The 20,244-nt window shown below is 38.2% G+C and overlaps 1 protein-coding gene across 2 annotated transcripts in view; it reads left to right on the top strand.

Annotated features, from left to right (window-relative positions):
* The window catches only part of CEP170 (centrosomal protein 170), a 188,745-nt gene that overhangs the window by 125,907 nt on the left and 42,594 nt on the right, over positions 1-20,244 (top strand). Inside the window, exons 12-15 of one of the 2 annotated variants that reach the window (XM_054985890.1) lie at positions 8,389-8,515; positions 11,096-11,273; positions 16,760-16,927; positions 19,075-19,163. In XM_054985890.1, the coding sequence (XP_054841865.1) occupies positions 8,389-8,515; positions 11,096-11,273; positions 16,760-16,927; positions 19,075-19,163 (562 nt within the window). Of the gene's footprint in view, positions 1-8,280; positions 8,516-11,095; positions 11,274-16,759; positions 16,928-19,074; positions 19,164-20,244 lie in introns of both variants that reach the window. The other variant, XM_054985885.1, reaches the window with a different exon arrangement.

Genomic DNA, 20,244 nt, shown 5'->3' with positions numbered 1-20,244 from the left:
CGGCCGGAGAACAATGGTTGTTGTGGGTTTTCCGGGCTGTATTGCCCTGGTCTTGGCATTGTAGTTCCTGACGTTTCGCCAGCAGCTGTGGCTGGCATCTTCAGAGGTGTAGCACCAAAAGACAGAGATCTCTCAGTGTCACAGTGTGGAAAAGATCTTCCACACAATCACTCAGTGTTCTCACTTAAAGATACATCATCAATCATTATTAAAGGTACAGTCCTTATAGTAAATGACTAAATAACTTTCGCTTTTTCTGCAGATCCAACACGGGGTGCCCAAAGAATACAGGTAAGTGTCCATTTATAAATGAACTAACTGGTATTTCAATAGTAGAGGTAGTGACCCATAGGGGAGGTAAATTGAATCAGAGATTCCTGTTACAAAGGGAGTCACACGGGATTTTTCAACTTGATTCTAGAGTCCCTAAAGGGTTAAATCAAGAGTTGGATTTGTCTTGCTTCCTTTAGTAAGGAAAGGATGGCCCCTTTAACGTTAGCAGAAAGAGAGTGTAATTAACCCATTATAAAGGTGTCAAGAGTACCAACGTGCTCATGGAAGCGTCTTTTCCATCTTGAATGAAGGCTTTGGATACATCCAGTGAGAAATTGATTCTATATGATTGTAAGTAAACACTCATGAAAAGAAATATGTTTATCAATAATATGTTTATTAGTATGTATTATTATTGTAGTCTGTCAGGCTGAGCCATCTTCAGCAGCATCCCATGGGATGAATGAACCTGTAAACATAAGAGAATATCAGTTAATTCATTTAAGAAAATACCAGTTAATTCATTTATAAATGGACACTTACCTATATTCTTTGGGCGCCCCATGTTGGACTTCTTACCTGGACTTACCTGGACCTGCAGAAAAAGATAAAGTTATTTGGTCATTTTCTATATGGACTGTACCTTTGATAATCATTGTTGATGTACCTTTAAGTGAGAACACTGAGTGATTATGTAGTTATGTACTAGGCTTTTATGCTATTTATTGGATATTTATGAATTGATGGATATTTATAAATGTTGATTATTTATTTATGAAGTATTTATTAGGTGCGACACTAATCTTGCACTTTGCACTTTCTAGATATAAAAAATCTTTTTGAGTAAGTCTTAACATTGATTGCTGAAACACTGGTGTGGATCTGTGTGGGAGACTTTTGATTATTAATTTTGGATGGGCCTGGCCACCCATACCACTATGCTTCAGTTCCCATTTTAAAAAATGCTGGTAGTAATCTGATAGGGTCTATGATGAGATTGAGAATTGTGCTATAGAAACTATAAGTGATAATCTCTGGACGTTCTCATCGTCTTTAAAATCTCTTCCTCTGGGTTTAAAGAGATAAAGCAGGAGAATTTTATTCTGTTCCGGTAAAGTTAATACCTCTGATTTGATTATAAATACTTCTTTATCTTCTGAGTTGTACTAAGTGTTGTATAGGAGGAGGGGAAAGACCCCTGCCCAATAGGTTTATGTTCCAAATTACATGGCAGAAAAAAGGCATTTGTCAGCCTTTAACATTGGTACTCAAGGTAGATTAGAGTTATAAAAACAATGCAAAACACCCTGCATAATGCATACAATTAACAGTGCAATAAAACTGGGTCATACAGTTAAAAGAACAATGAAATAAAAGCTGTATGATACATGCAGTAGCCTGAATTTCTCAATTTCACAGTAGCCTTTTGTTCATTACTTGTGGAATCCCTCCAGTCACACAATCCCATAATGCGAGAATTAAATGACATGGATTTTTCCCATGCCATCCATTTTATACATTACAGGATAGCATGTATTGAGTGAATCACAGGGATTTGCACACTCCTAATACTCATGACCAGTAGGCTCCTGCAATGTTTGAATAGAACCCCTCTGTAACATCTGCAGAGGCTACTGTATTAGATCAACAAATACTATGGTTTAACTCAAAAGTAGTCAACATCTGTTTAATAGTCAAAGCTAAAAAGCAATACTGTTCTTGTATCCACCAAAAGGATCTTGATACTAACAATACTGCGATTAAAAAAAAACATAGTAATATATATGTGCAATTCCAGAAACACAGTGAAATAATTCCAAAACTGTAAAAAAATACGGTTTATTAGTATAGCTATGGAATATGACTGTCTGGTGCAGCAATTAATGTTCCTTCGTCCTTTAAACTAAGAATAGCCAGAGTACTACTAGGTATTACTTTGAGGGAAGAAAAACTGAAATAGAAAATAAAATAGAGAGACTGTTGCGGTAGGTGTGTGTTTGTTGAACAAGGGCTATTCTACTCAAATTACCTTAAACCAGTTTTGGATGTTGTTAATTTCAAGGAGAGCAAAAAGTCCAAATACCTTGCATGTTTTGTGTGCCATATTCATCTACATTATCTAAAACAAAACCTTATCATCTTCCTCCTCTCCTGCCCTATGATGAAATGTTTCAAATGCAGTTGTCAGATTGCAACAAGGAAGAAAGAAGGGGGTGTGGGGGAAGATCCCCACAAACTCAACCCAAACAAGCAGGGAAACAGAAATGGGGTCAAGTAACAACCTAAAAATATATATAAAAAGTATTTATTATAGATGCGCACAAGTGTAGATTAAAAACACGTTTAAAACATAAGGCCTGAATGGCAGGCTACATGTATATGCTAAAACTTGCTAAAACATCTCAAAACCCAATCACAAACCAACCTCAGGTTGGTTTTGAGAACCTGGGGAGATAATTAAGAGTTTGTTATGGAATAATTATCAGATTTGGTACATTTTTTCTATAAAGTACAACAATAAATGAAGAGCATTGTGTGAATGCAGTTCTGGGTCTACTGCAATATTTGCATTTCATCACACAATACTAGAGGTAAATTTTGATTTAGTATTTTACCTAAAATAATTCTAGTACATAGTAATAGACTATATTATATTTTTTAAAAAATCTCCTCCTCCCTTCTTCTTTTGTTACAGCTCTAGATAAAACACCGGGAGCATTTCATGATTGGTTTCTATGTGTGTGGGTGTGTTTGATTTTAAATTGTTTGCAATTGACCACTGAGGGAGGCCTTAGGGCCGAAACGCGTCTGGTTGTTTTTTTTCCTGTACCTTGGTCTATTTGTGTTGGTCATTGCACTGTATCATCATCTGTACTTTGAGATGTTTTAGCAAGTTTTAGCATATTATGTTTTAAACTTGTTGTCAGATTGCACCAGACACAGAGAGGTAGAAAGTCTATTTCAAATGACATAGTGGAGCATAGGAGGCAGAAAGTGCCAAGCATTTGCACTTGCTGTTTCTTCCTGCTTCATATTGTCTAAAGCCTTCATTTGTTTTTGCACATTGCAAAAATAAGAAATAAAATAGAAATGAGAACACTATGTAATTCGGTCCAGAAGAAAAAAATTGAGTTACCTTTAAAAACAGGTAGTCCAAAAGTCCCAAGATGGCCATGAGACAACTCAGTAAGAATGGCAGCAAGGGCTTTTTTTCTGGGAAAAGAGGTGGTGGAACTCAGTGGTGGAACTCAGGGACCGCACAATGACGTCACTTTGGGTCAGCTGGAACAAGGGGGGATTTTTTTAAAGTTTAAATAGTCCTTGGCGAAAATGGTCACATGGCCAGTGGCCCCGCCCCCTGATCTCCAGACAGAAGGGAGCAGCGCGGAGGGAAATCTAAACTCCCCTCTGTCTGGAGATCAGGGGGTGGGGCCACCGGCCATGTGACTATTTTCAACGAAGCTGAAGTTGGTTCCCAGGTCCCAGTTCTTTATTCGCAGTTCCTTATTCCTTATTCGCAAAGCCAAAGAAAAATATTGTGGGAAAACTGAAAAGCTCTAAACTCCAAAATGAAGTTTGCAGGGGCACATATTAAACACCTCCAAATTCAGAAGACTCAGCACTCTAAGGGGACCTATACTGGGTCATCCTACAAAACCCAGATCTTGAGTAAACAGCTTCAAAATAGGATGCCCCCAGAACAATTCAAAAAGAAGGGGCGGCAACTGCATCAGAAAAAAACTTTGGATCACCCCATATCACACAGATCTGAACTCCAGAGACTGTCCCCTACAAGAGGACATGTGCTGGTGCTGATCCAGTCTCTGGTTCTGGACCTAAGGCCTCCTATGTGGCCTGCCTGGAAAAAACTTGTATTAGACATTGCTTTGAATAAGGAAGTAGGGAAGTATAAGCCCTCTGAAACCCAAAACAATATTTGGCTCACGCCAAATCACACAGCCCTGAACTCCAGAGACTGTCCCTATACAAAAGGACATGTGCTGGTTTTACAGTATATCTGACTGGGAATAATAGGAAAGGGCATAAAAATTAACACTCTAGTCCAGGCTCCAAATCTGAGCAGACCCGAGACCAGGGCTTCTTTGAAAGAGAAACTGTTCTGAATACAAGCTTCTTGGAGGCAGCCGAAAAGGGAGGTCACAGCACCAGAACCACTTTGGGAGGCAGAGCGCTTATATTTCCCCCACTTTCTTATTCAAAGCAATGTCTAATACAAGTTTTTTCCACGCAGGCAACATAGGAGGCCTTAGGTCCAGAACTAGAGACTGGATCAGAACCAGCACATGTCCTCTTGTAGGGGACAGTCTCTGGAGTGCAGGGCTGTGAGATTTGGTGTGATCCAAAGATTATTTGGGGATGCAGACGGCCCTTATGTTTCCCAGTTCCTTATTGACAGCATTGTCTAATACAGAGTTCTGGGAGAAAGGTGAAATAGTAGGCCTCAGCTCCAGAAGTAGAGACTGGATCAGAACCAGCACATATTGTCGTGTAGAGGGCAGTCTCTGGAGTTCGGGTCTGTATGAGATGTGGTGATCCAAAGATTGTTTGGATGCATAGAGGGCTTTTATTTTCCCCAGTTCCTTATTCACAGCAATGTCTAATAGAAGGTTCTGGGAGGCAGGCCAAATAGGAGGCCTCAGCTCCGGAAACAGAGACTGGATCAGCACCAGCACATGTCCTCTTGTAGGGGACAGTCTCTGGCATTCAGATCTGTGTGGTTTGGGGTGATCCAATGATTCTTTTGGGTTTCAGGGGGCTTATAGTTCCCCACTTCCTTATTCACAGCAATGTCTAATACAAGTTTTTTCCAGGCAGGCCACATAGGAGACCTTAGGACCAGAACCAGAGACTGGAACAAAACCAGCACATGTCCTCTTGTAGGGGATAGTCTCTGGAGTTCAGATCTGTGTGATTTGGGGTGATCCAAAGATTATTTTGGGGTGCAGGGGGCTTATATTTTCACCACTTCTTTATTCAAAGCCATGTCTAATACAAGGTTCTTGGAGGCAGGCTACATTCGAGGCCTTAGGTCCAGAACCAGAGACTGGATCAGCACCAGCACATGTCCTCTTGTAGGGGGCAGTCTCTGGTGTGCAGGGGTGTGTGATTTGGGGTGATCCAAAGTTTTTTTCTGATGCAGCTGCCGCCCCTTCTTTTTGAATTGTTCTGGGTCATCCTATTTTGAAGCTGTTTACTCACGATCTGGGTTTTGTAGGATGACCCAGTATAGGTCCACTTAGAGTGCTGAGTCTTTTGAATATGGAGGTGTATAATATGTGCCCCTGCAAACTTCATTTTGGAGTTTAGAGTTTTTCAGTTTTTCCACAATATTTTTCTTTGGCTTTGTGAATAAGGAATAAGGAACTGCGAATAAGGAACTGGGAACCAACTTCAGCTTCATCTATTTTCAAGAGGTGCCGGAACTCCGTTCCACAGCATTCCAGCTGAAAAAAAGCCCTGCAGCTCTATTTGGAACAAATCGTGCTGTTTTATGCTGGATGGATAATTTGTACATGTTCAGCATTTACCTGATTGCTAAAGAAGAACCTCAATGCAGTACAAATCTTGAATTTTAACACAACTCTTTTCCATTCTCACTGTGAGTCAAAATCTAATGTCTAGGTAGACTTTCTGTCTGACATCATAATTAAAAACTTAGGGTCAGAGCTGGTGGTACAGCCTAGATCAGTTGAAATGTTCTGCCTGTAGTGATGGGTCAGAGGAGAGATTGTATATGAGGCTGAAGCTTACCTACTTGACGTTTTTCCCTGTTGAGTGATGTTTCAAAATATGTATCTGTTATTAGAGTGAAAGGTAGATACAACACTTAATTAATGAGCAAGCTTAAAACTTGGTGGTGGGGGTGGGGGTGTCCTAAAGCCACTTTACTCTTAGCATGTTAAATCTTGTTTAATGAAGTATTAATCAAGTATCTGCAGGGTGAGTTTTTTTAAGAAAAGAAAAAATCTCTGTGGTGTCTCAGTGGATGTTTTAAGCATAGTGCTTCAGAGACTAGAAGAGATAACAGATAAAAATAGGAAAAAATTAAGTCTGTTATTCATCACCATGGTGGTTCTGCTTCTATCATTCAACGTGTTCCGGTACTTCAGTTGAGCACTGGATAGAATGAAGCAATATCTCTCTCTTGCCATATTGGCAACATAATAGAGAACTTCCTTATTATAAGCAAGTATTTTAAATGCCTAAAACTTCAAGAAGGTATATGTGAATCCCTCACTGTTACAAATTAATTTTAATAGTTTTAAAAAGTTAAAATAATTTGTATTTTCTCCTGCTTATAACATAGATTTATAAATGTTTTTTCTAAATTAATTCTAGCAAATCAGTTCAGTAATTTTCTTAATCTACCAATTAAAAACAAGTGATGAAGAAAAAATAACTACATTTTATCAGACTATTTTTAAGTAAATGCTTTAAATTTGTGTGTCTTCATTAACACAATAAAAAAATATTTTGTACACAGAGATAAATCATCTTCTTCCAGACCCAGCTCCTGCAGTTGAAACTTACAGTGGTAGAGTACTAGAAATCATGTTTTGTTTCTAAAATTTCATAAATATTTGGGATTTTTTTTTAGTTTTTACTTTAAATGCTCTTGTTGTACAATGCAGAGTTATGGGTCTAGCTCTAAATTTTAAGATGTTGGCTTTTTTGCAGTTCTGTTGTTATGACTATTAAACATCAGAACATGAACAAAATTTAGTTCAAAGTAAAAAAAACATATATTCAAACATTGGGCCCAACTCATAAATAGTCTTCGGCCCTTAGTTACTCTTTTTTTTTTTGCATGCTTTCTAGTGCTTTTTCTGCTAACTCACCCAGTCAACCCTAATAGTGTGAATAAAAATTAATTTGAAGCTTGAAAAGTAATAGACTTAACTACTGAAATTGGAAGTAGTTTCATAGAAAATCTGGTAATGTAATATGCCTTTTAGTCTTCATTTGATCAAGCTGTGTAATATCGCTGTATTCTAAATTCTCATTTTTTATCTTTAATGGACATTATTATAATCTAAATTGTAGATCTCAACATTTTCTGAAGAGATACACTTGTTTGAAGCAAATTTCAAAAAATAATATGTGTGCACTTAAACAACCTCAGCAGAAACTTTTAGATAATATTGTCGAAGGCTTTCACGGCTGGAGAACGATGGTTGTTGTGGGTTTTCCGGGCTGTATTGCCGTGGTCTTGGCATTGTAGTTCCTGGCGTTTCGCCAGCAGCTGTGGCTGGCATCTTCAGAGGTGTAGCACCAAAAGACAGAGGTGCTACACCTCTGAAGATGCCAGCCACAGCTGCTGGCGAAACGTCAGGAACTACAATGCCAAGACCATGGCAATACAGCCCGGAAAACCCACAACAACCATTTTAGATAATTGTATTTTTTTAAAGAAATGCTAACTGAATCAAATACTAATCCTCAATCTGTAATAACTGATCTTCATTGCCACTGTTTAACATCTGTTCTGCTCTAACAATAGCAGAAATTGCTTCATGTTTCCAAGATGAATTTTAAATAAGATGAATTACTGACTTTTTTCTGTTAAAATTACTTTGTTTTAGTCATAGTCCTTATTTTCCTATGTTATTTCTTGTAGAGTTGGCCTTTTTGATGATGGGCAAAATTTGCAGAAAAAGTACAGACTTGCTGTATAGGAAAATAACAATGAATTGGGCCCTTACTTTGAGACCTTGTTTTAAACAGAAAAGCAGAACTCTTGTCTTGTTAACTCATCATTGTATAAATAGCATGTTTTTCACATTTTGTTAATCCACTTTTATTTATTTAACCACTGTTACAGTAGCTTTATTTTAAGCTTTAGTAAGCAAACACATTTATAAGATACTTTTGGGGTTTGGAAATAAGCAGCTGTGGTGTGTCATGTGATTGTTTCTAAAACATAATTTTCTTATTTCTTGCAAATGATACCATAATAATTCTTTTTTAATAATTAAACTAATTTAGTAAATTCAAGATGGAGGCGCTTTCCTACAGATTATGCTTCCACCTCAGAAGATGAATTTGGATCAAACCGTAATTCCCCTAAACATGCCCGTCTACGTACTTCTCCAGCCCTGAAAACTACTCGATTGCAGAACACTGGACCTCCAACCCAAGCTAGCAATATCTTCAAACATAGGATAAAGGAACAAGAAGATTACATTCGTGATTGGACTGCTCATCGAGAAGAAATAGCAAGGTTTGCTTTCAAGGAATGCATTCTTTGGTGGGGGGGGAGAGACAACGCATTAAGCAATGTAATTGGGTTTATGTATAGAAATTTGGAGCAGAATATCTCTGAAGTGACAACAGGCACAGCTTTATTTACTAGAACAGAAAAAAAGTAATATAATATTCCCAAATACAGACTGTTGAAATGCTGCTACTATTTAACATTTATATCATGCCATCAGTATCTTAGGATCTTTAAAAAGTGGTTTAATTCCTGCCCAGAAACCTGAGAGTTTAAACTGGAGGCACTGGGCAAAGGTAAAAGGAGATGCAAGAGTGAGGATGGTAGTTGGTGAAGTAACTAATTAGCTGTAGAGAAGGTTATGCTTCAAAACAGGTTCTGATAAAGATACATGTTTTGAAAAGGGGTGATTTGCTCTGTGTGTGGTTTGGGCGCATAATTTTTTCGGGGCTAGCATCTATGTTAAATCATACGCTGTGATTACATCTAATGTACCTGCACATCATATATAGGACTTTCCATAAAAGACATATTTGGATGATATTTATCTCCATTCATACAGTGAGATCTGGAGCAGACTGCACATTCTTGCCTGTCCTCTGCACCACGTGGAGGGCAACACCAAACTTGGAACATTGCATATGAGCATAAATGGAATCTACCAATTGGTGTTGCTCTTGACAAGCAGGAGAGAGGTAGGGCAAGGAGGAAATATATGAGCCCCAAATCATTTTTTGTTACTGGAGGGATCCGGTGTTGTAGGGATGAGGGAGAAGAACTGCTACAAAGGGCAAGGAAGGGATTCCAGTTTAAAGGTGAAGGTAAAATCTTTGGTATGCTATATATTCAGTTACTTAAATTATTTTAATTTTTACTATCCTGATGTATTAGATTACTCTGTAACCAGAACTTTTTAAAGATATTTAAGAAGGCTTGATGGGAAGTGAATGAGAAGTCATCCTGTTATTCTAACTTCATTCTTCTTATGTTTATGTATTTATTTTGTTGAAGCAATGCCATTTCCATTTGTAGTTATATATATTTTTGATATGCTGTCTGTATATCTCAGATATCTGGTAGTTTTTAAGTTGCCACAAAACTATTTTTGTATGTTCCAAAAATATGGAGATATTCTATATCTTGATAAGTGTCTTATATAAGAATGGATTTAGAGCAGGGTATGGAATGGCAAGAGTTCAAGATGTTTATGTTCAATAACTTCAGTGATTTTTGGACTTTTTCCTTAAATGTTGCTTAACAAGTAATTTGGGGGCAGTTTAAATATCTTTGTAGGTGTTAAACACTACAGCTATCTTGTTCTTGTATACTCCACTTTAATACATAAAAGATATATTTATCATTTGGATTTTTATGCTAATCAATTATCATTACATTTTTAGCACTTGGCCGTATCTACAAAAATAGTATATAACTTGTTGGTAAACAGTGGAAGAGAAAGGCACTGGATGGATTTACAGGCAACAGTATAGTGTTCTTGATAGGATTAAGGCATTGGAGGAGGAAAGAGCTGCTTGTTTTATAAGAATCTAGTAATGAAGTGTGAGCATTAGCAAGTGATAGCAAATGTGTTTTGGACATGGGAAGTTGAAAAACTAGTGAGTATGGAAGGTGGATGAAAGTGGTAAGCAAACTTGAGCTTAATTTATTCTTATATGGTACAAGAACTATATAGTTCTTCTGTGACTGATTTCTTAATGGCAAAGTTAGGAAGCACCACAATTGTTCCATAGTCTAAACTATATAAATAATCCTGTACAACTGTGGATTTTACTTATTAAAATATAGAGACACAACTATACAGTTGTTGCAGAAGAATGATAGAGTTCTTAAGTAGTGAAGGTGTCAGGTCTATGGATGACAAGCTATGGCAGATAGATCCCTGTACCCTCACAACAAGCACTCCATGGTCTTGGGTGAAAAGGCTTTATTCAAGGAATCAAATCATGTCCATAGCATTGTCCACAGGTTGAACAGAAGGTTGACAGGAATAACAAGATCTGTAAAAGTTACAGTTCTTATAGGTCCCAAGTACACATCCCCCCTCCCAACAGGAAAACATAACTTTTGGCACGAAGTTCTGAGAACTCCCTAAATAGTTTACATGCTTCGTCTAGACAAAGGAGAGAGGCAACAGATTAAGAATGAAACACGGTATTCTTCTTTCCCCTTAGAACTATCAGGTTTGCAAGGTCAGACACTGAGCTTCAAAGCACAAGAAATAAGACACTCTGGATACAGCAGGCCTGTGAATACAAAGCAAGTTATGGCATCAGCAATATGATACCAAGTCACAGCATAGAACAGTGGTTCAGCACAAAACATTAGTTCACAGCAACACTTCAGCTGAAAATAATGGCATGGATGGGTGACAGACATGACAGAAGGACAAAGAGTGTACCTGATGGAACAACTTTAGCACAACTTCTAGTATCTATGATATAATTTTAACAATAACTACCGAAAAATGCAGCATATTTCCAATTGCACAAAATCACATTTTAGAGCTTTTGTTATCTTCTGTGCATAATCCATCTCAACTAACTATACTGTGCTAATTTCTGATAGGATCAGTCAGGACCTGGCTCTTATCGCACGGGAAATCAATGATGTAGCAGGAGAGATAGATTCGGTGACTTCATCAGGCACTGCTCCCAGTACCACAGTAAGCACTGCTGCCACCACCCCTGGCTCTGCCATAGACACTAGAGAAGAGGTAGGAGATCTTCATGGAGAAATGCATAAGGTTCTTCCTTTTCTTTATTTCTTTTTTTTTATCCTTTTGGCATACTTTAATTTGGTATAATTTTACTCCTATTGCTTAATTCCTTTAGTTTTATGGTTGTGTTATACATTGACCAAAACTTTAACTCCAGCAGTCTTTGAACATATTGCTTAGAAATGCAATATAAGTCAAAGGCCGTTTCCTCGTTGTCTCAATATAGTGCGAGACTCACAGAAGGCTGCCGGCTTCCTTGCTCGATTTTTAACACCATCCGTTTATAAAATGCCACAAATCACGTTTGTGGAGTTTTATAAACAGATGGCGTCAAAAATCATGCAAGGAAGCCAGCAGCCTTCCGTGAGTCTCGCACTATTTATAGACTGTGAGGAAATGGCCATAGTGTGAACAGACTGTGTTCATTTTTTTATGTTGAACATAAAGTGATTTGCTTGTTTCTTTGTCCACAGCCTCAGAAGCATGTGAGTAGAATCTGTCCTTCCTAGTGAAAAGATATGCATATACATAGATATATAAAACATAATGTGAGATACAATGGATTGTCAGTGCTCTTAGATTGCCTTGAGTATTACTAGTCATTACTTCTACAGCTTAGTACAAGCAAATAAATTAACTTCCACTTCACAGTATATTACCAAAATTAATTAATATTGCCTAATGCAGCAGATCAGTTTTTATCACTAGCATGATGTTTTCTGTTTCTGTATGCAGATTTGGATGGTCTAGTCACTATCCAAATGTCAATGAGTATATTAACTAAATAATCAACATTTATTTATTTTGCTGCCTTGCCACCCAAATAGGGTTCCCAAGGCACCAAACATCAAAACATTAGAACATCTTTTAAAATAAAATATATTAAAATAAACAATTCAATAAAAACATATAAACAGACAAACATGCATAACAACACAATAAGGGAGGAGAGCCAATTAGAGTTACTGGAGCTATGACAAGCAAAACAAATTCCTCACATGCTGGTGGATCAAAGGAGACAGATCAGTCTTGCTGGAGAGTGAGTTCCAAAGTTTTGGTGCCATGACCATTCCCTTTTAACCATACTACTTTTTGTCTGTTTCTCAGCTCTTCCTTCTGTTTTCAGGGTTGGCAACTTGGTGAGAGAAAGGTAGTTTTAGGATGCAGCTATAGTATCTTCTCCATCCCATAGAATAAAATAGGAGAAAATAGTATCTTCTCCATCCCATGGAAGAAAAGTAACGTATTAATAAAACTTGCTGGAAAATATTTAGCAAGCCAGTGGCACTATAACAACAACAACAATGAAATTAAGAAGAGCATCATTCAAAACTTAAAGTGTATGGGTATATTGCCTGAACTGTAGAGATGGGCACAAAGCAGGAAAAAAATGAACTCTGAGTTTCATGGTTTGTTGCGTTCCACGAACCACAAACTTTCACAAAATTGTTCTGTTTCATGAAACAATTTGTTGTGTTCTTTAATTGTCAGATCCCAGGGCCCTACAATGGCCCCATTCATACCCAGAGATGCCAAACTCGCAGGGAGACTTCGAAGGCACCCTCACCCAACAACCTTCCCAACAAGGACAAGAGCAGAAAATAAGAGTTTTTTCAGTCTCTTTTGAAGCAGCAGCAAATCTAGCCCAAAGCTCCCAAATCCACTCTCTCTTGCTCCAAATCCCAGCAACAGCTCCTCCTTCTCCCTCTGTCTACTGGAACTGAAGCAGAAAGTACAGAGCTGTGCCTTATATAAGAAATGCTCAAACAGAGCAGAATAGGAGCTCTCCTGTTGCCAGACAGACCTGCCTAACAGGGTTTGGAGGGATGAGATTGGTGTTCCCATGGCTACAGAAGGCCCATCTCCCCCCTGCTCGTTGCTCTCATAGAACAGAATGGGAGATCTCAGATTGTCAGGGAGAGCTGCCTGTCAAGGTTATGTGGGCTAAAATTGGGGGTTCCATGGCAAAAAAAGGTCTGCAGACATTCCAGGCCTATGTTGCCTAGGGAATCAATGGATCGGCACCAGCCTGTCTAGCATCACAAAGCATTCATGAATCAAATGAATCAGCCCCAACAGTCATGGGTTTTGTGAAAAACGTGGCCCCACAAAATGTGTTTTCGCAATACTTGAATTGGCTCGATTCGTCATGAAATTTGATTCATATTTCAATTCATGCCCATGTCTACTCACTGCCTTACTTGAAAATAAAATTAGAGTCCAGAAACACCTTAAAGATGCACAGAATTTTCTGGGGTACAAGCTTTTGTGAGCTAAAGCTCACTGTCAAAAAGAAATCAGCTTGATTAGAGCTAGGAGGTGGAAAGTGCAGAAAATCAGCATCTTTAATAATCATAAGAACTGCACTTATATACCGCTCTTCTAGACAGATTAGTGCTCCACTCAGAGCAGTGAACAAAGTCAGTGTTATTATTATACCCACAATACAGCTGGGAAGGTGAGCGGAGAAGCCTCCTGGAGGACTGGGGATGTGCCACAAGATTGGAGAAGAGCGAATGTTATCCTAATCTTTAAGAAAGGGAGGAAGGATGACCCGGGAAACTACAGGCCGGTCAGTCTGACTTCTGTTGCTGGGAAGATATTAAAACAGATTTTAAAGGGATCAATCTGTAAGCATCTGAAGGACCACTCAGTGATCCGGGGAAGTCAGCATGGTTTTGTTCCTAACAGATCTTGCCAGACCAACCTGGTTTCCTTCTTTGATCGAGTGACCAGCTTACTGGATTGGGGGAACTCTGTTGACGTGATTTATCTGGATTTCAGTAAAGCTTTTGATAAGGTCCCCCATGGCATTCTGATGGGCAAACTGGAAGACTGTGGAGTAGACCATAGGACAGTTAGGTGGATAGGGAACTGGTTGGAGGACCGCACTCGAAGAGTGGTGGTCAACGGCGTTTCATCAGATTGGAGGGAGGTGTCCAGTGGGGTGCCGCAGGGCTCGGTTTTGGGCCCGGTACTTTTCAATATTTTTATCAATGATCTGGATGAAGGAGTGGAAGGGCTGCTCATTAAATTTGCTGATGACATCAAATTGGGAGGGGTAGCAAACACCCAAGAAGATAGAATTAAAATTCAACAAGACCTGAATACTCTGGAGAAGTGGGCAGCTGTGAATAGGATGCAATTCAACCAAGACAAGTGCACAGTATTACATCTGGGCCACAAAAATGAGAAGCACAAATACTGGATGGGGGATACACTTCTGGGCAGTAGCATATGTGAAAGGGATCTTGGGGTAAGAGTGGACTGTAAACTGAATATGAGCAGTCAGTGTGATGCGGTGGCAAAAAAGGCTAATTCAATCCTGGGTTGTATCAAAGGGGCCATAGCATCAAAATCGCAGGAGGTCATAGCCCCTCTCTATACTGCCTTGGTCAGGCCACACCTGGAGTATTGTGTGCAGTTCTAGAGGCCTCACTTCAAAAAGGATGTGGACAAAATCAAGAGGGTGCAGAGGAGAGCGACAAGAATGATCAGGGGTCTGGAGACTGAGCCCTACGAGGAAAGGCTGAGGGCCTTGGGAATGTTTAGTTTGGAGAAGAGGAGGTTGAGGGGGGACATGATTGCTCTCTTTAAATATTTGAAAGGCTGTCATTTGGAGGAGGGCAAAGAGCTGTTCCAGTTGGCAGCAGAGGGTAGGACGCGAAGCAGTGGGCTAAAACTACATGCACAAAGGTACCGGCTGGATATTAGGGAAAACTTTTTCACAGTCAGAGTAGTTCAAAAGTGGAATCAGCTGCCTAGGGAGGTGGTGAGCTCCCCTTCACTGGCAGTTTCCAAGAAGAGGCTGGATGAATACTCGTCAGAGATGCTTTAGGCTGATCCTGCACTGGGCAGGGGATTGGACTAGATGGTCTGTATGGCCCCTTCCAACTCTATGATTCTATGAGGAGCTCACCCAAGGCCACCTACTGAACTCACAGCAGTACTGAGATTTGAATTAACAAAGTGCTGATTTGCAGCCAACCACTTAACCACTATGCTACAACAGCTCAATAGAGATAGAAGATAAGAATCTAAATTAAAATTTGGATAACTAACTGATTGTTTTGAGAAAATTAATGATATCAAAATCAGGAATATAGCAAAAATGGGTAAGAACCATATAAAAGAAAATATTTCTATAGAATGTAGCATAACAGCACACAAAAACAAGTTCTTTTACTAAATATATTAATGTCTTCATGTGGATCCCTGGCATAAATAACAGTTTTGAAGACTATATCTACTCTCATGAGTAGGGTAGTATTTGATAAAGATACACATAGAAGTCCTTTTCTGAGTTGGGTATGCTGTGAATGTAGAAATCCCTATTCATAGAAGCTGATTTCAACTTCTGTTTTTTTTTTTTAGCTAGTGTTCATGCATGACATGAGCAGGTATTTCTGTCACCAGTTACTTACACAATAATATTTAATTCTGCTGATGCTGAAATAAAATGTGTTGCCCAGATAACTGAAGAAGAATCCTAGTTTCTGCCTAGTGCATGGATATAAATTTTAAACAGAACAAAATCTGAAAGGCAGGCTTCAGTTTCATATTTTTTCACATTGTTGACTACCCAAGGTTTCAAACAAATCAGTGCTTTGAAATACTGATACATTCTGAATTATGGCCCATAGCAACTAATGTGTGGTTTCTATTGGATGTATGATACCTTGAGTTCATTTTAATACAGGCATCAGTTGATTTCATTTCCATCTAGAGTATGGAGATCTAGTTTCCAAAGTACCTAAAATGAAATATTTTGTGGTTTAAAAGAAAATGCTACCAAGCTAAATACAATGCCAACCCTGAAATATGTTTTCTCATATTTTTGTCTCAGTTTATTTTACCTTCTTGTACTTAGTTAACCACATTGTTTGTTGTAATTTTTTTGAGTAACAGAGTAATTGAGTAATTAATTGCAAAAGGCACATGTATTGTATTTACAGTGTGATTTATACTGTCTTCATGTTGGTTTCTTTTTATTGTTTCCTAGCCACACTACTAAGCCTCTGCTAATGTAAATATGCATTTTCTCTGAGTTAGGTAATGTTGACTTACATCTTTACTAAATAAATTTGTTTCCCTTCTAACTAAAAATTTTTCTATAACATGGAAACTAAAATAATTGTTTTTGAAAATAATCACTTTCCTACTGCTAGCTTCCTAGAAATTTACCCATAAATATAACTGATGTTCAAAATAAGAGAAAATCAATTTACTAAAATTATTGGAATAATGCATTATAAAGTCTACTATGTGTAGTTGCAGCATATACTATTTTAATCTCTGAAAATCCTTTTATTCCTTGAATGGAAATTGTGAGGTCTTTTAGTAAACTTTAATAAAAGCTTATTTCATAATATACAGCGAAACCACCAGCTGCAATTCTTTTTATTTTTTCTATCCTTTAAACAGAGAGAACATTTGAACAGATGGGCCTCATAATGCATAGCTCCAGCTAGTTTTTGAAAATGAAATTTCTCATTAACTTTTTTATTTTTCAGCTAGTTGACCGTGTATTTGATGAGAGTCTAAACTTCAGGAAGATTCCTCCAATAGTAAATGCTAAAACACCCGATGGGAACAATCGGCCCAGTGATTCTAAACCACAACCAACAGATATTCCTGAACCTCCAACAATTACACGCCGACGAACCTGGAGTAGGGATGAAGTATGTGTCCTCTCATCTAGAAATTATTTTTGTTTTTATAGCGAGAGCTTAGTGAAAGACAGAGGGTACCAATAACCAGCCTTTTTTTAGCATTCATTACCAAATCACTTAGGTGGGAACTACATCTTCTGCTGTAATTAGAGCCATTGGAGGTGATAATTCAGTTTTGGATCCTCATTACTCAGTGTCTCTCATCAACTGCTTCTAACTAGAGGCAAGTGCTGTGGGTTATTATTAGTATAGAAGGTATGGGGTTGAGGAGGATTTTCAATGAAGTGGGGGGAGGGAACAGTATATCTTCCAATTTCTATCCCTTTCTCACTAAGAAGTATGAAAAGAGGTTAGTAATACAAACCCAAAGGATCATGTACAATCCTTGTGCTGACACACACATAACCATATATTTCAGCATCAGTACATTTAAATAATTCAATTAAAATGGTTATATAGTTTAACCATTCTGTTTCAGACAAGCTGCACCACTACAGGGACTATCTACTTATATGTTTTGAATTGAGGACATCTGGGTCCAGTTTCATAAAGGCAAGAGAACAGTCTAAGACAGCCAGTGTTCCTTGTGTTTTGTTTCATTATGAATAGAACAGAGGTGCAAAACTCCAAGTAGTCAGTATCATTTGCACCAAAATGACTGGACTTTTTGATTGGCACCTGGGTTGCTGAAGAAGTTAGGACTATTTTTCTTCTATCTGGCTCCTAGAAAATCTCACTCCTTTAGTGTTTAATGATAAAGAGTAAACCGTGGGTTGCATCTTAATATGCTTAACACAAGCAAAAGTCACATTTCCTGGCACAAGTTGAGCAGCCAGGTGGGGAGAAGATCCATAACTTTCATATTGCTGCATTTCATGTTGTTTCCAAGAATCCTCTGGTCCTTGCAAGCAGGGCACACAGAGAACAGCAGCAAGCATGGAACGGCAGGAAATATCCTTTCCATGAGTGGACCACAGCTGACAGACCTTAGGATGCAACCCAATGTGTACATTAGTTTGAAATTTAGCCCCAGCTTCGCAGCCAGTGCACCAAGTATTACAAGGCACAGTTCTGAATTCCCTTTTCGTGCATCCCTGTATGCAGATATAAGTCGATTTTCAGTGCACTCTATCTTCTCTGCATGCACACATGGGATCTTGGTAGTGTGAAAGTAGCATAGATAATAACTACTCACCAGAGAGGAGAGAGGCCTTGGGGAGACTCTCCTTAACTGGAAATTATGTACTAGTACCACTTTATTCAGTTGCCAGAAAGAACGGTTACTCACACAAGCATAGCAAAGTACTACTGTTGGAAGGGACTGTTCAGATATTCTGGTGTAGGCTACTGTGTGTATTCCGAAAAAAGCAGGAAATGTGCATTAGCTGCAAGGGAAAGCTAGGGAGTGAACGGCCAATGTGCTGTTCATAGTACAAGCAATCCTGCACTGCCATTATATCCTTCTTGTTTTTGAATGCTGTGCCCTTTACACGCTACCATAAAGGTTAGTATATGTCGCTAATGTCGAATGTAACCCAATAACATTCATTTTTCACACTCATCATTTGTCATCATTAATCTACTGAGACTTGGATTTGATGCTGGCACACACCGTTAGGTTCCCTCACTTGTTCTGATTTCTTATAAAGGAAAACCGTTGAAAATGAGATTTGAACTGAGAAGTGTTCTAGAAAATGCTACGCAGTAATAATACTTTCTTTGCTTTGGGAGGTACTTTCATGAAATTCCTGTTTCACACACATTGAAATGTATAATCCTTTTCTTCAAAGTATATAATCCTTTCCTTTTTGAATGCTACTGCATAACTTCACAGTTGGATTGAAAGTGCTTGTTTTCCCATTAAGAGAACAGATTCTTGACTTTGTCATATATGATATAATTTTCTTACATAAGCATGTCATATTAAGTTAATAGTTTGACATGATTCTGTACGTCTCCTGAAGTAAGGAAGAAGTACATAGGAAGAACTGTCTGGAGAGAAAATCTTCTACAATGCTCGCTTGACACATAACTTGTATGAGCCAATGTATATTAACACTTGATTTTTAGAAAGTAGCATAGGAACTGTAGTGCTGATCAGCAAAGTAATATTTTACGTCAGTAAATGTGTTCATTTTGTCTTCAAACATTTTCAGGTCATGGGAGACACCTTGCTGTTATCTTCAGTCTTCCAATTTTCTCGGAAGATTAGACAGTCCATAGATAAAACAGCTGGCAAAATCAGGTAATCTGTGTGTTATGTGCAGTCACCTCTGACCTATGGTAACCCTATGAATGAAAGACCTCCAAAATATCATTAACAGACTTGCTCACATCTTGCAAATTGGAGAACATGGCTTCTTTTATTGATTCAAGCCATCTCGTTTTAGGTCTTCTTCTTTTCCTACTGCCTTTCACTTTTCCTAACATTATTAACTTTTCCAGAGAATTGTGTCTTCTCATGATATGACCAAAGTATGATAGCCTTGGTTTTGTCATTTTAGCTTCTAGGGAGAATTCAGGCTTGATTTGATCTAGAACCCACTTATTGGTCTTTTTGGCCATCAGCGGTATCCGTAAAACTCTCCAGCACCACATTTCAAATGAATCAATTTCTTTCTGTCCGTTTTCATATGTCCCAATAATTGTGTTGCTGTTTTATTGTTTTGGTGTTTTATTAATCTGCATGTTTGCTAGTATGACATAGTAAATATGTATTCCTTTTAACTCCCTTGCACTAACAGTCAAGGGGACACAATGGAGTTTATTCATTTTCTTATTGCAGTATCTTCCTCATGGTGATGTTTGTACAACAAACACAGTCAGCAAAGAACTTGGCCTTTAAAAACACTTTTTCTGGCTTGATCAAATCATATTTAGGACTTGTCAGTAGAGGGGTTTTATGTGTTTCTTTTAAAGAGAGAAAAGAATATCTTATGTGTAGTGGGGGAGCTATACCACAAATGTAGTTCAGCTTCCATGTCTGCCAGAGAGTATTTAATTAGGATAGCATTTGCATTTAGATATTCCATGCCTGTAGACCAAATCACATACACTTCCACTATTGGACCATAGCGTTAATTTTCCACACAAGCAAAGTGATGTCCACATTTTTACAACAAAGACTCTTAATATATATGGAAGAGGAAATGCCAGATATCCAAGCTGGATTCAGAAAAAGAAGTACTAGAGATCATATCACAAATTTAGAATGGTTAATAGAGCATACCAGAAAATTTAAGAAGAAAATCTGCCTGTTTTTTATAGTTTACAACAAAGCTTTCTACTATGTGCATCATTATAAAGAGAATATAAGCTTTCGAGAC

Source organism: Eublepharis macularius, chromosome 1, assembly GCF_028583425.1.
Source record: "Eublepharis macularius isolate TG4126 chromosome 1, MPM_Emac_v1.0, whole genome shotgun sequence".
Lineage (NCBI taxonomy): Eukaryota > Metazoa > Chordata > Lepidosauria > Squamata > Eublepharidae > Eublepharis > Eublepharis macularius.
This window is presented reverse-complemented; position numbering and strand designations above follow the sequence as displayed.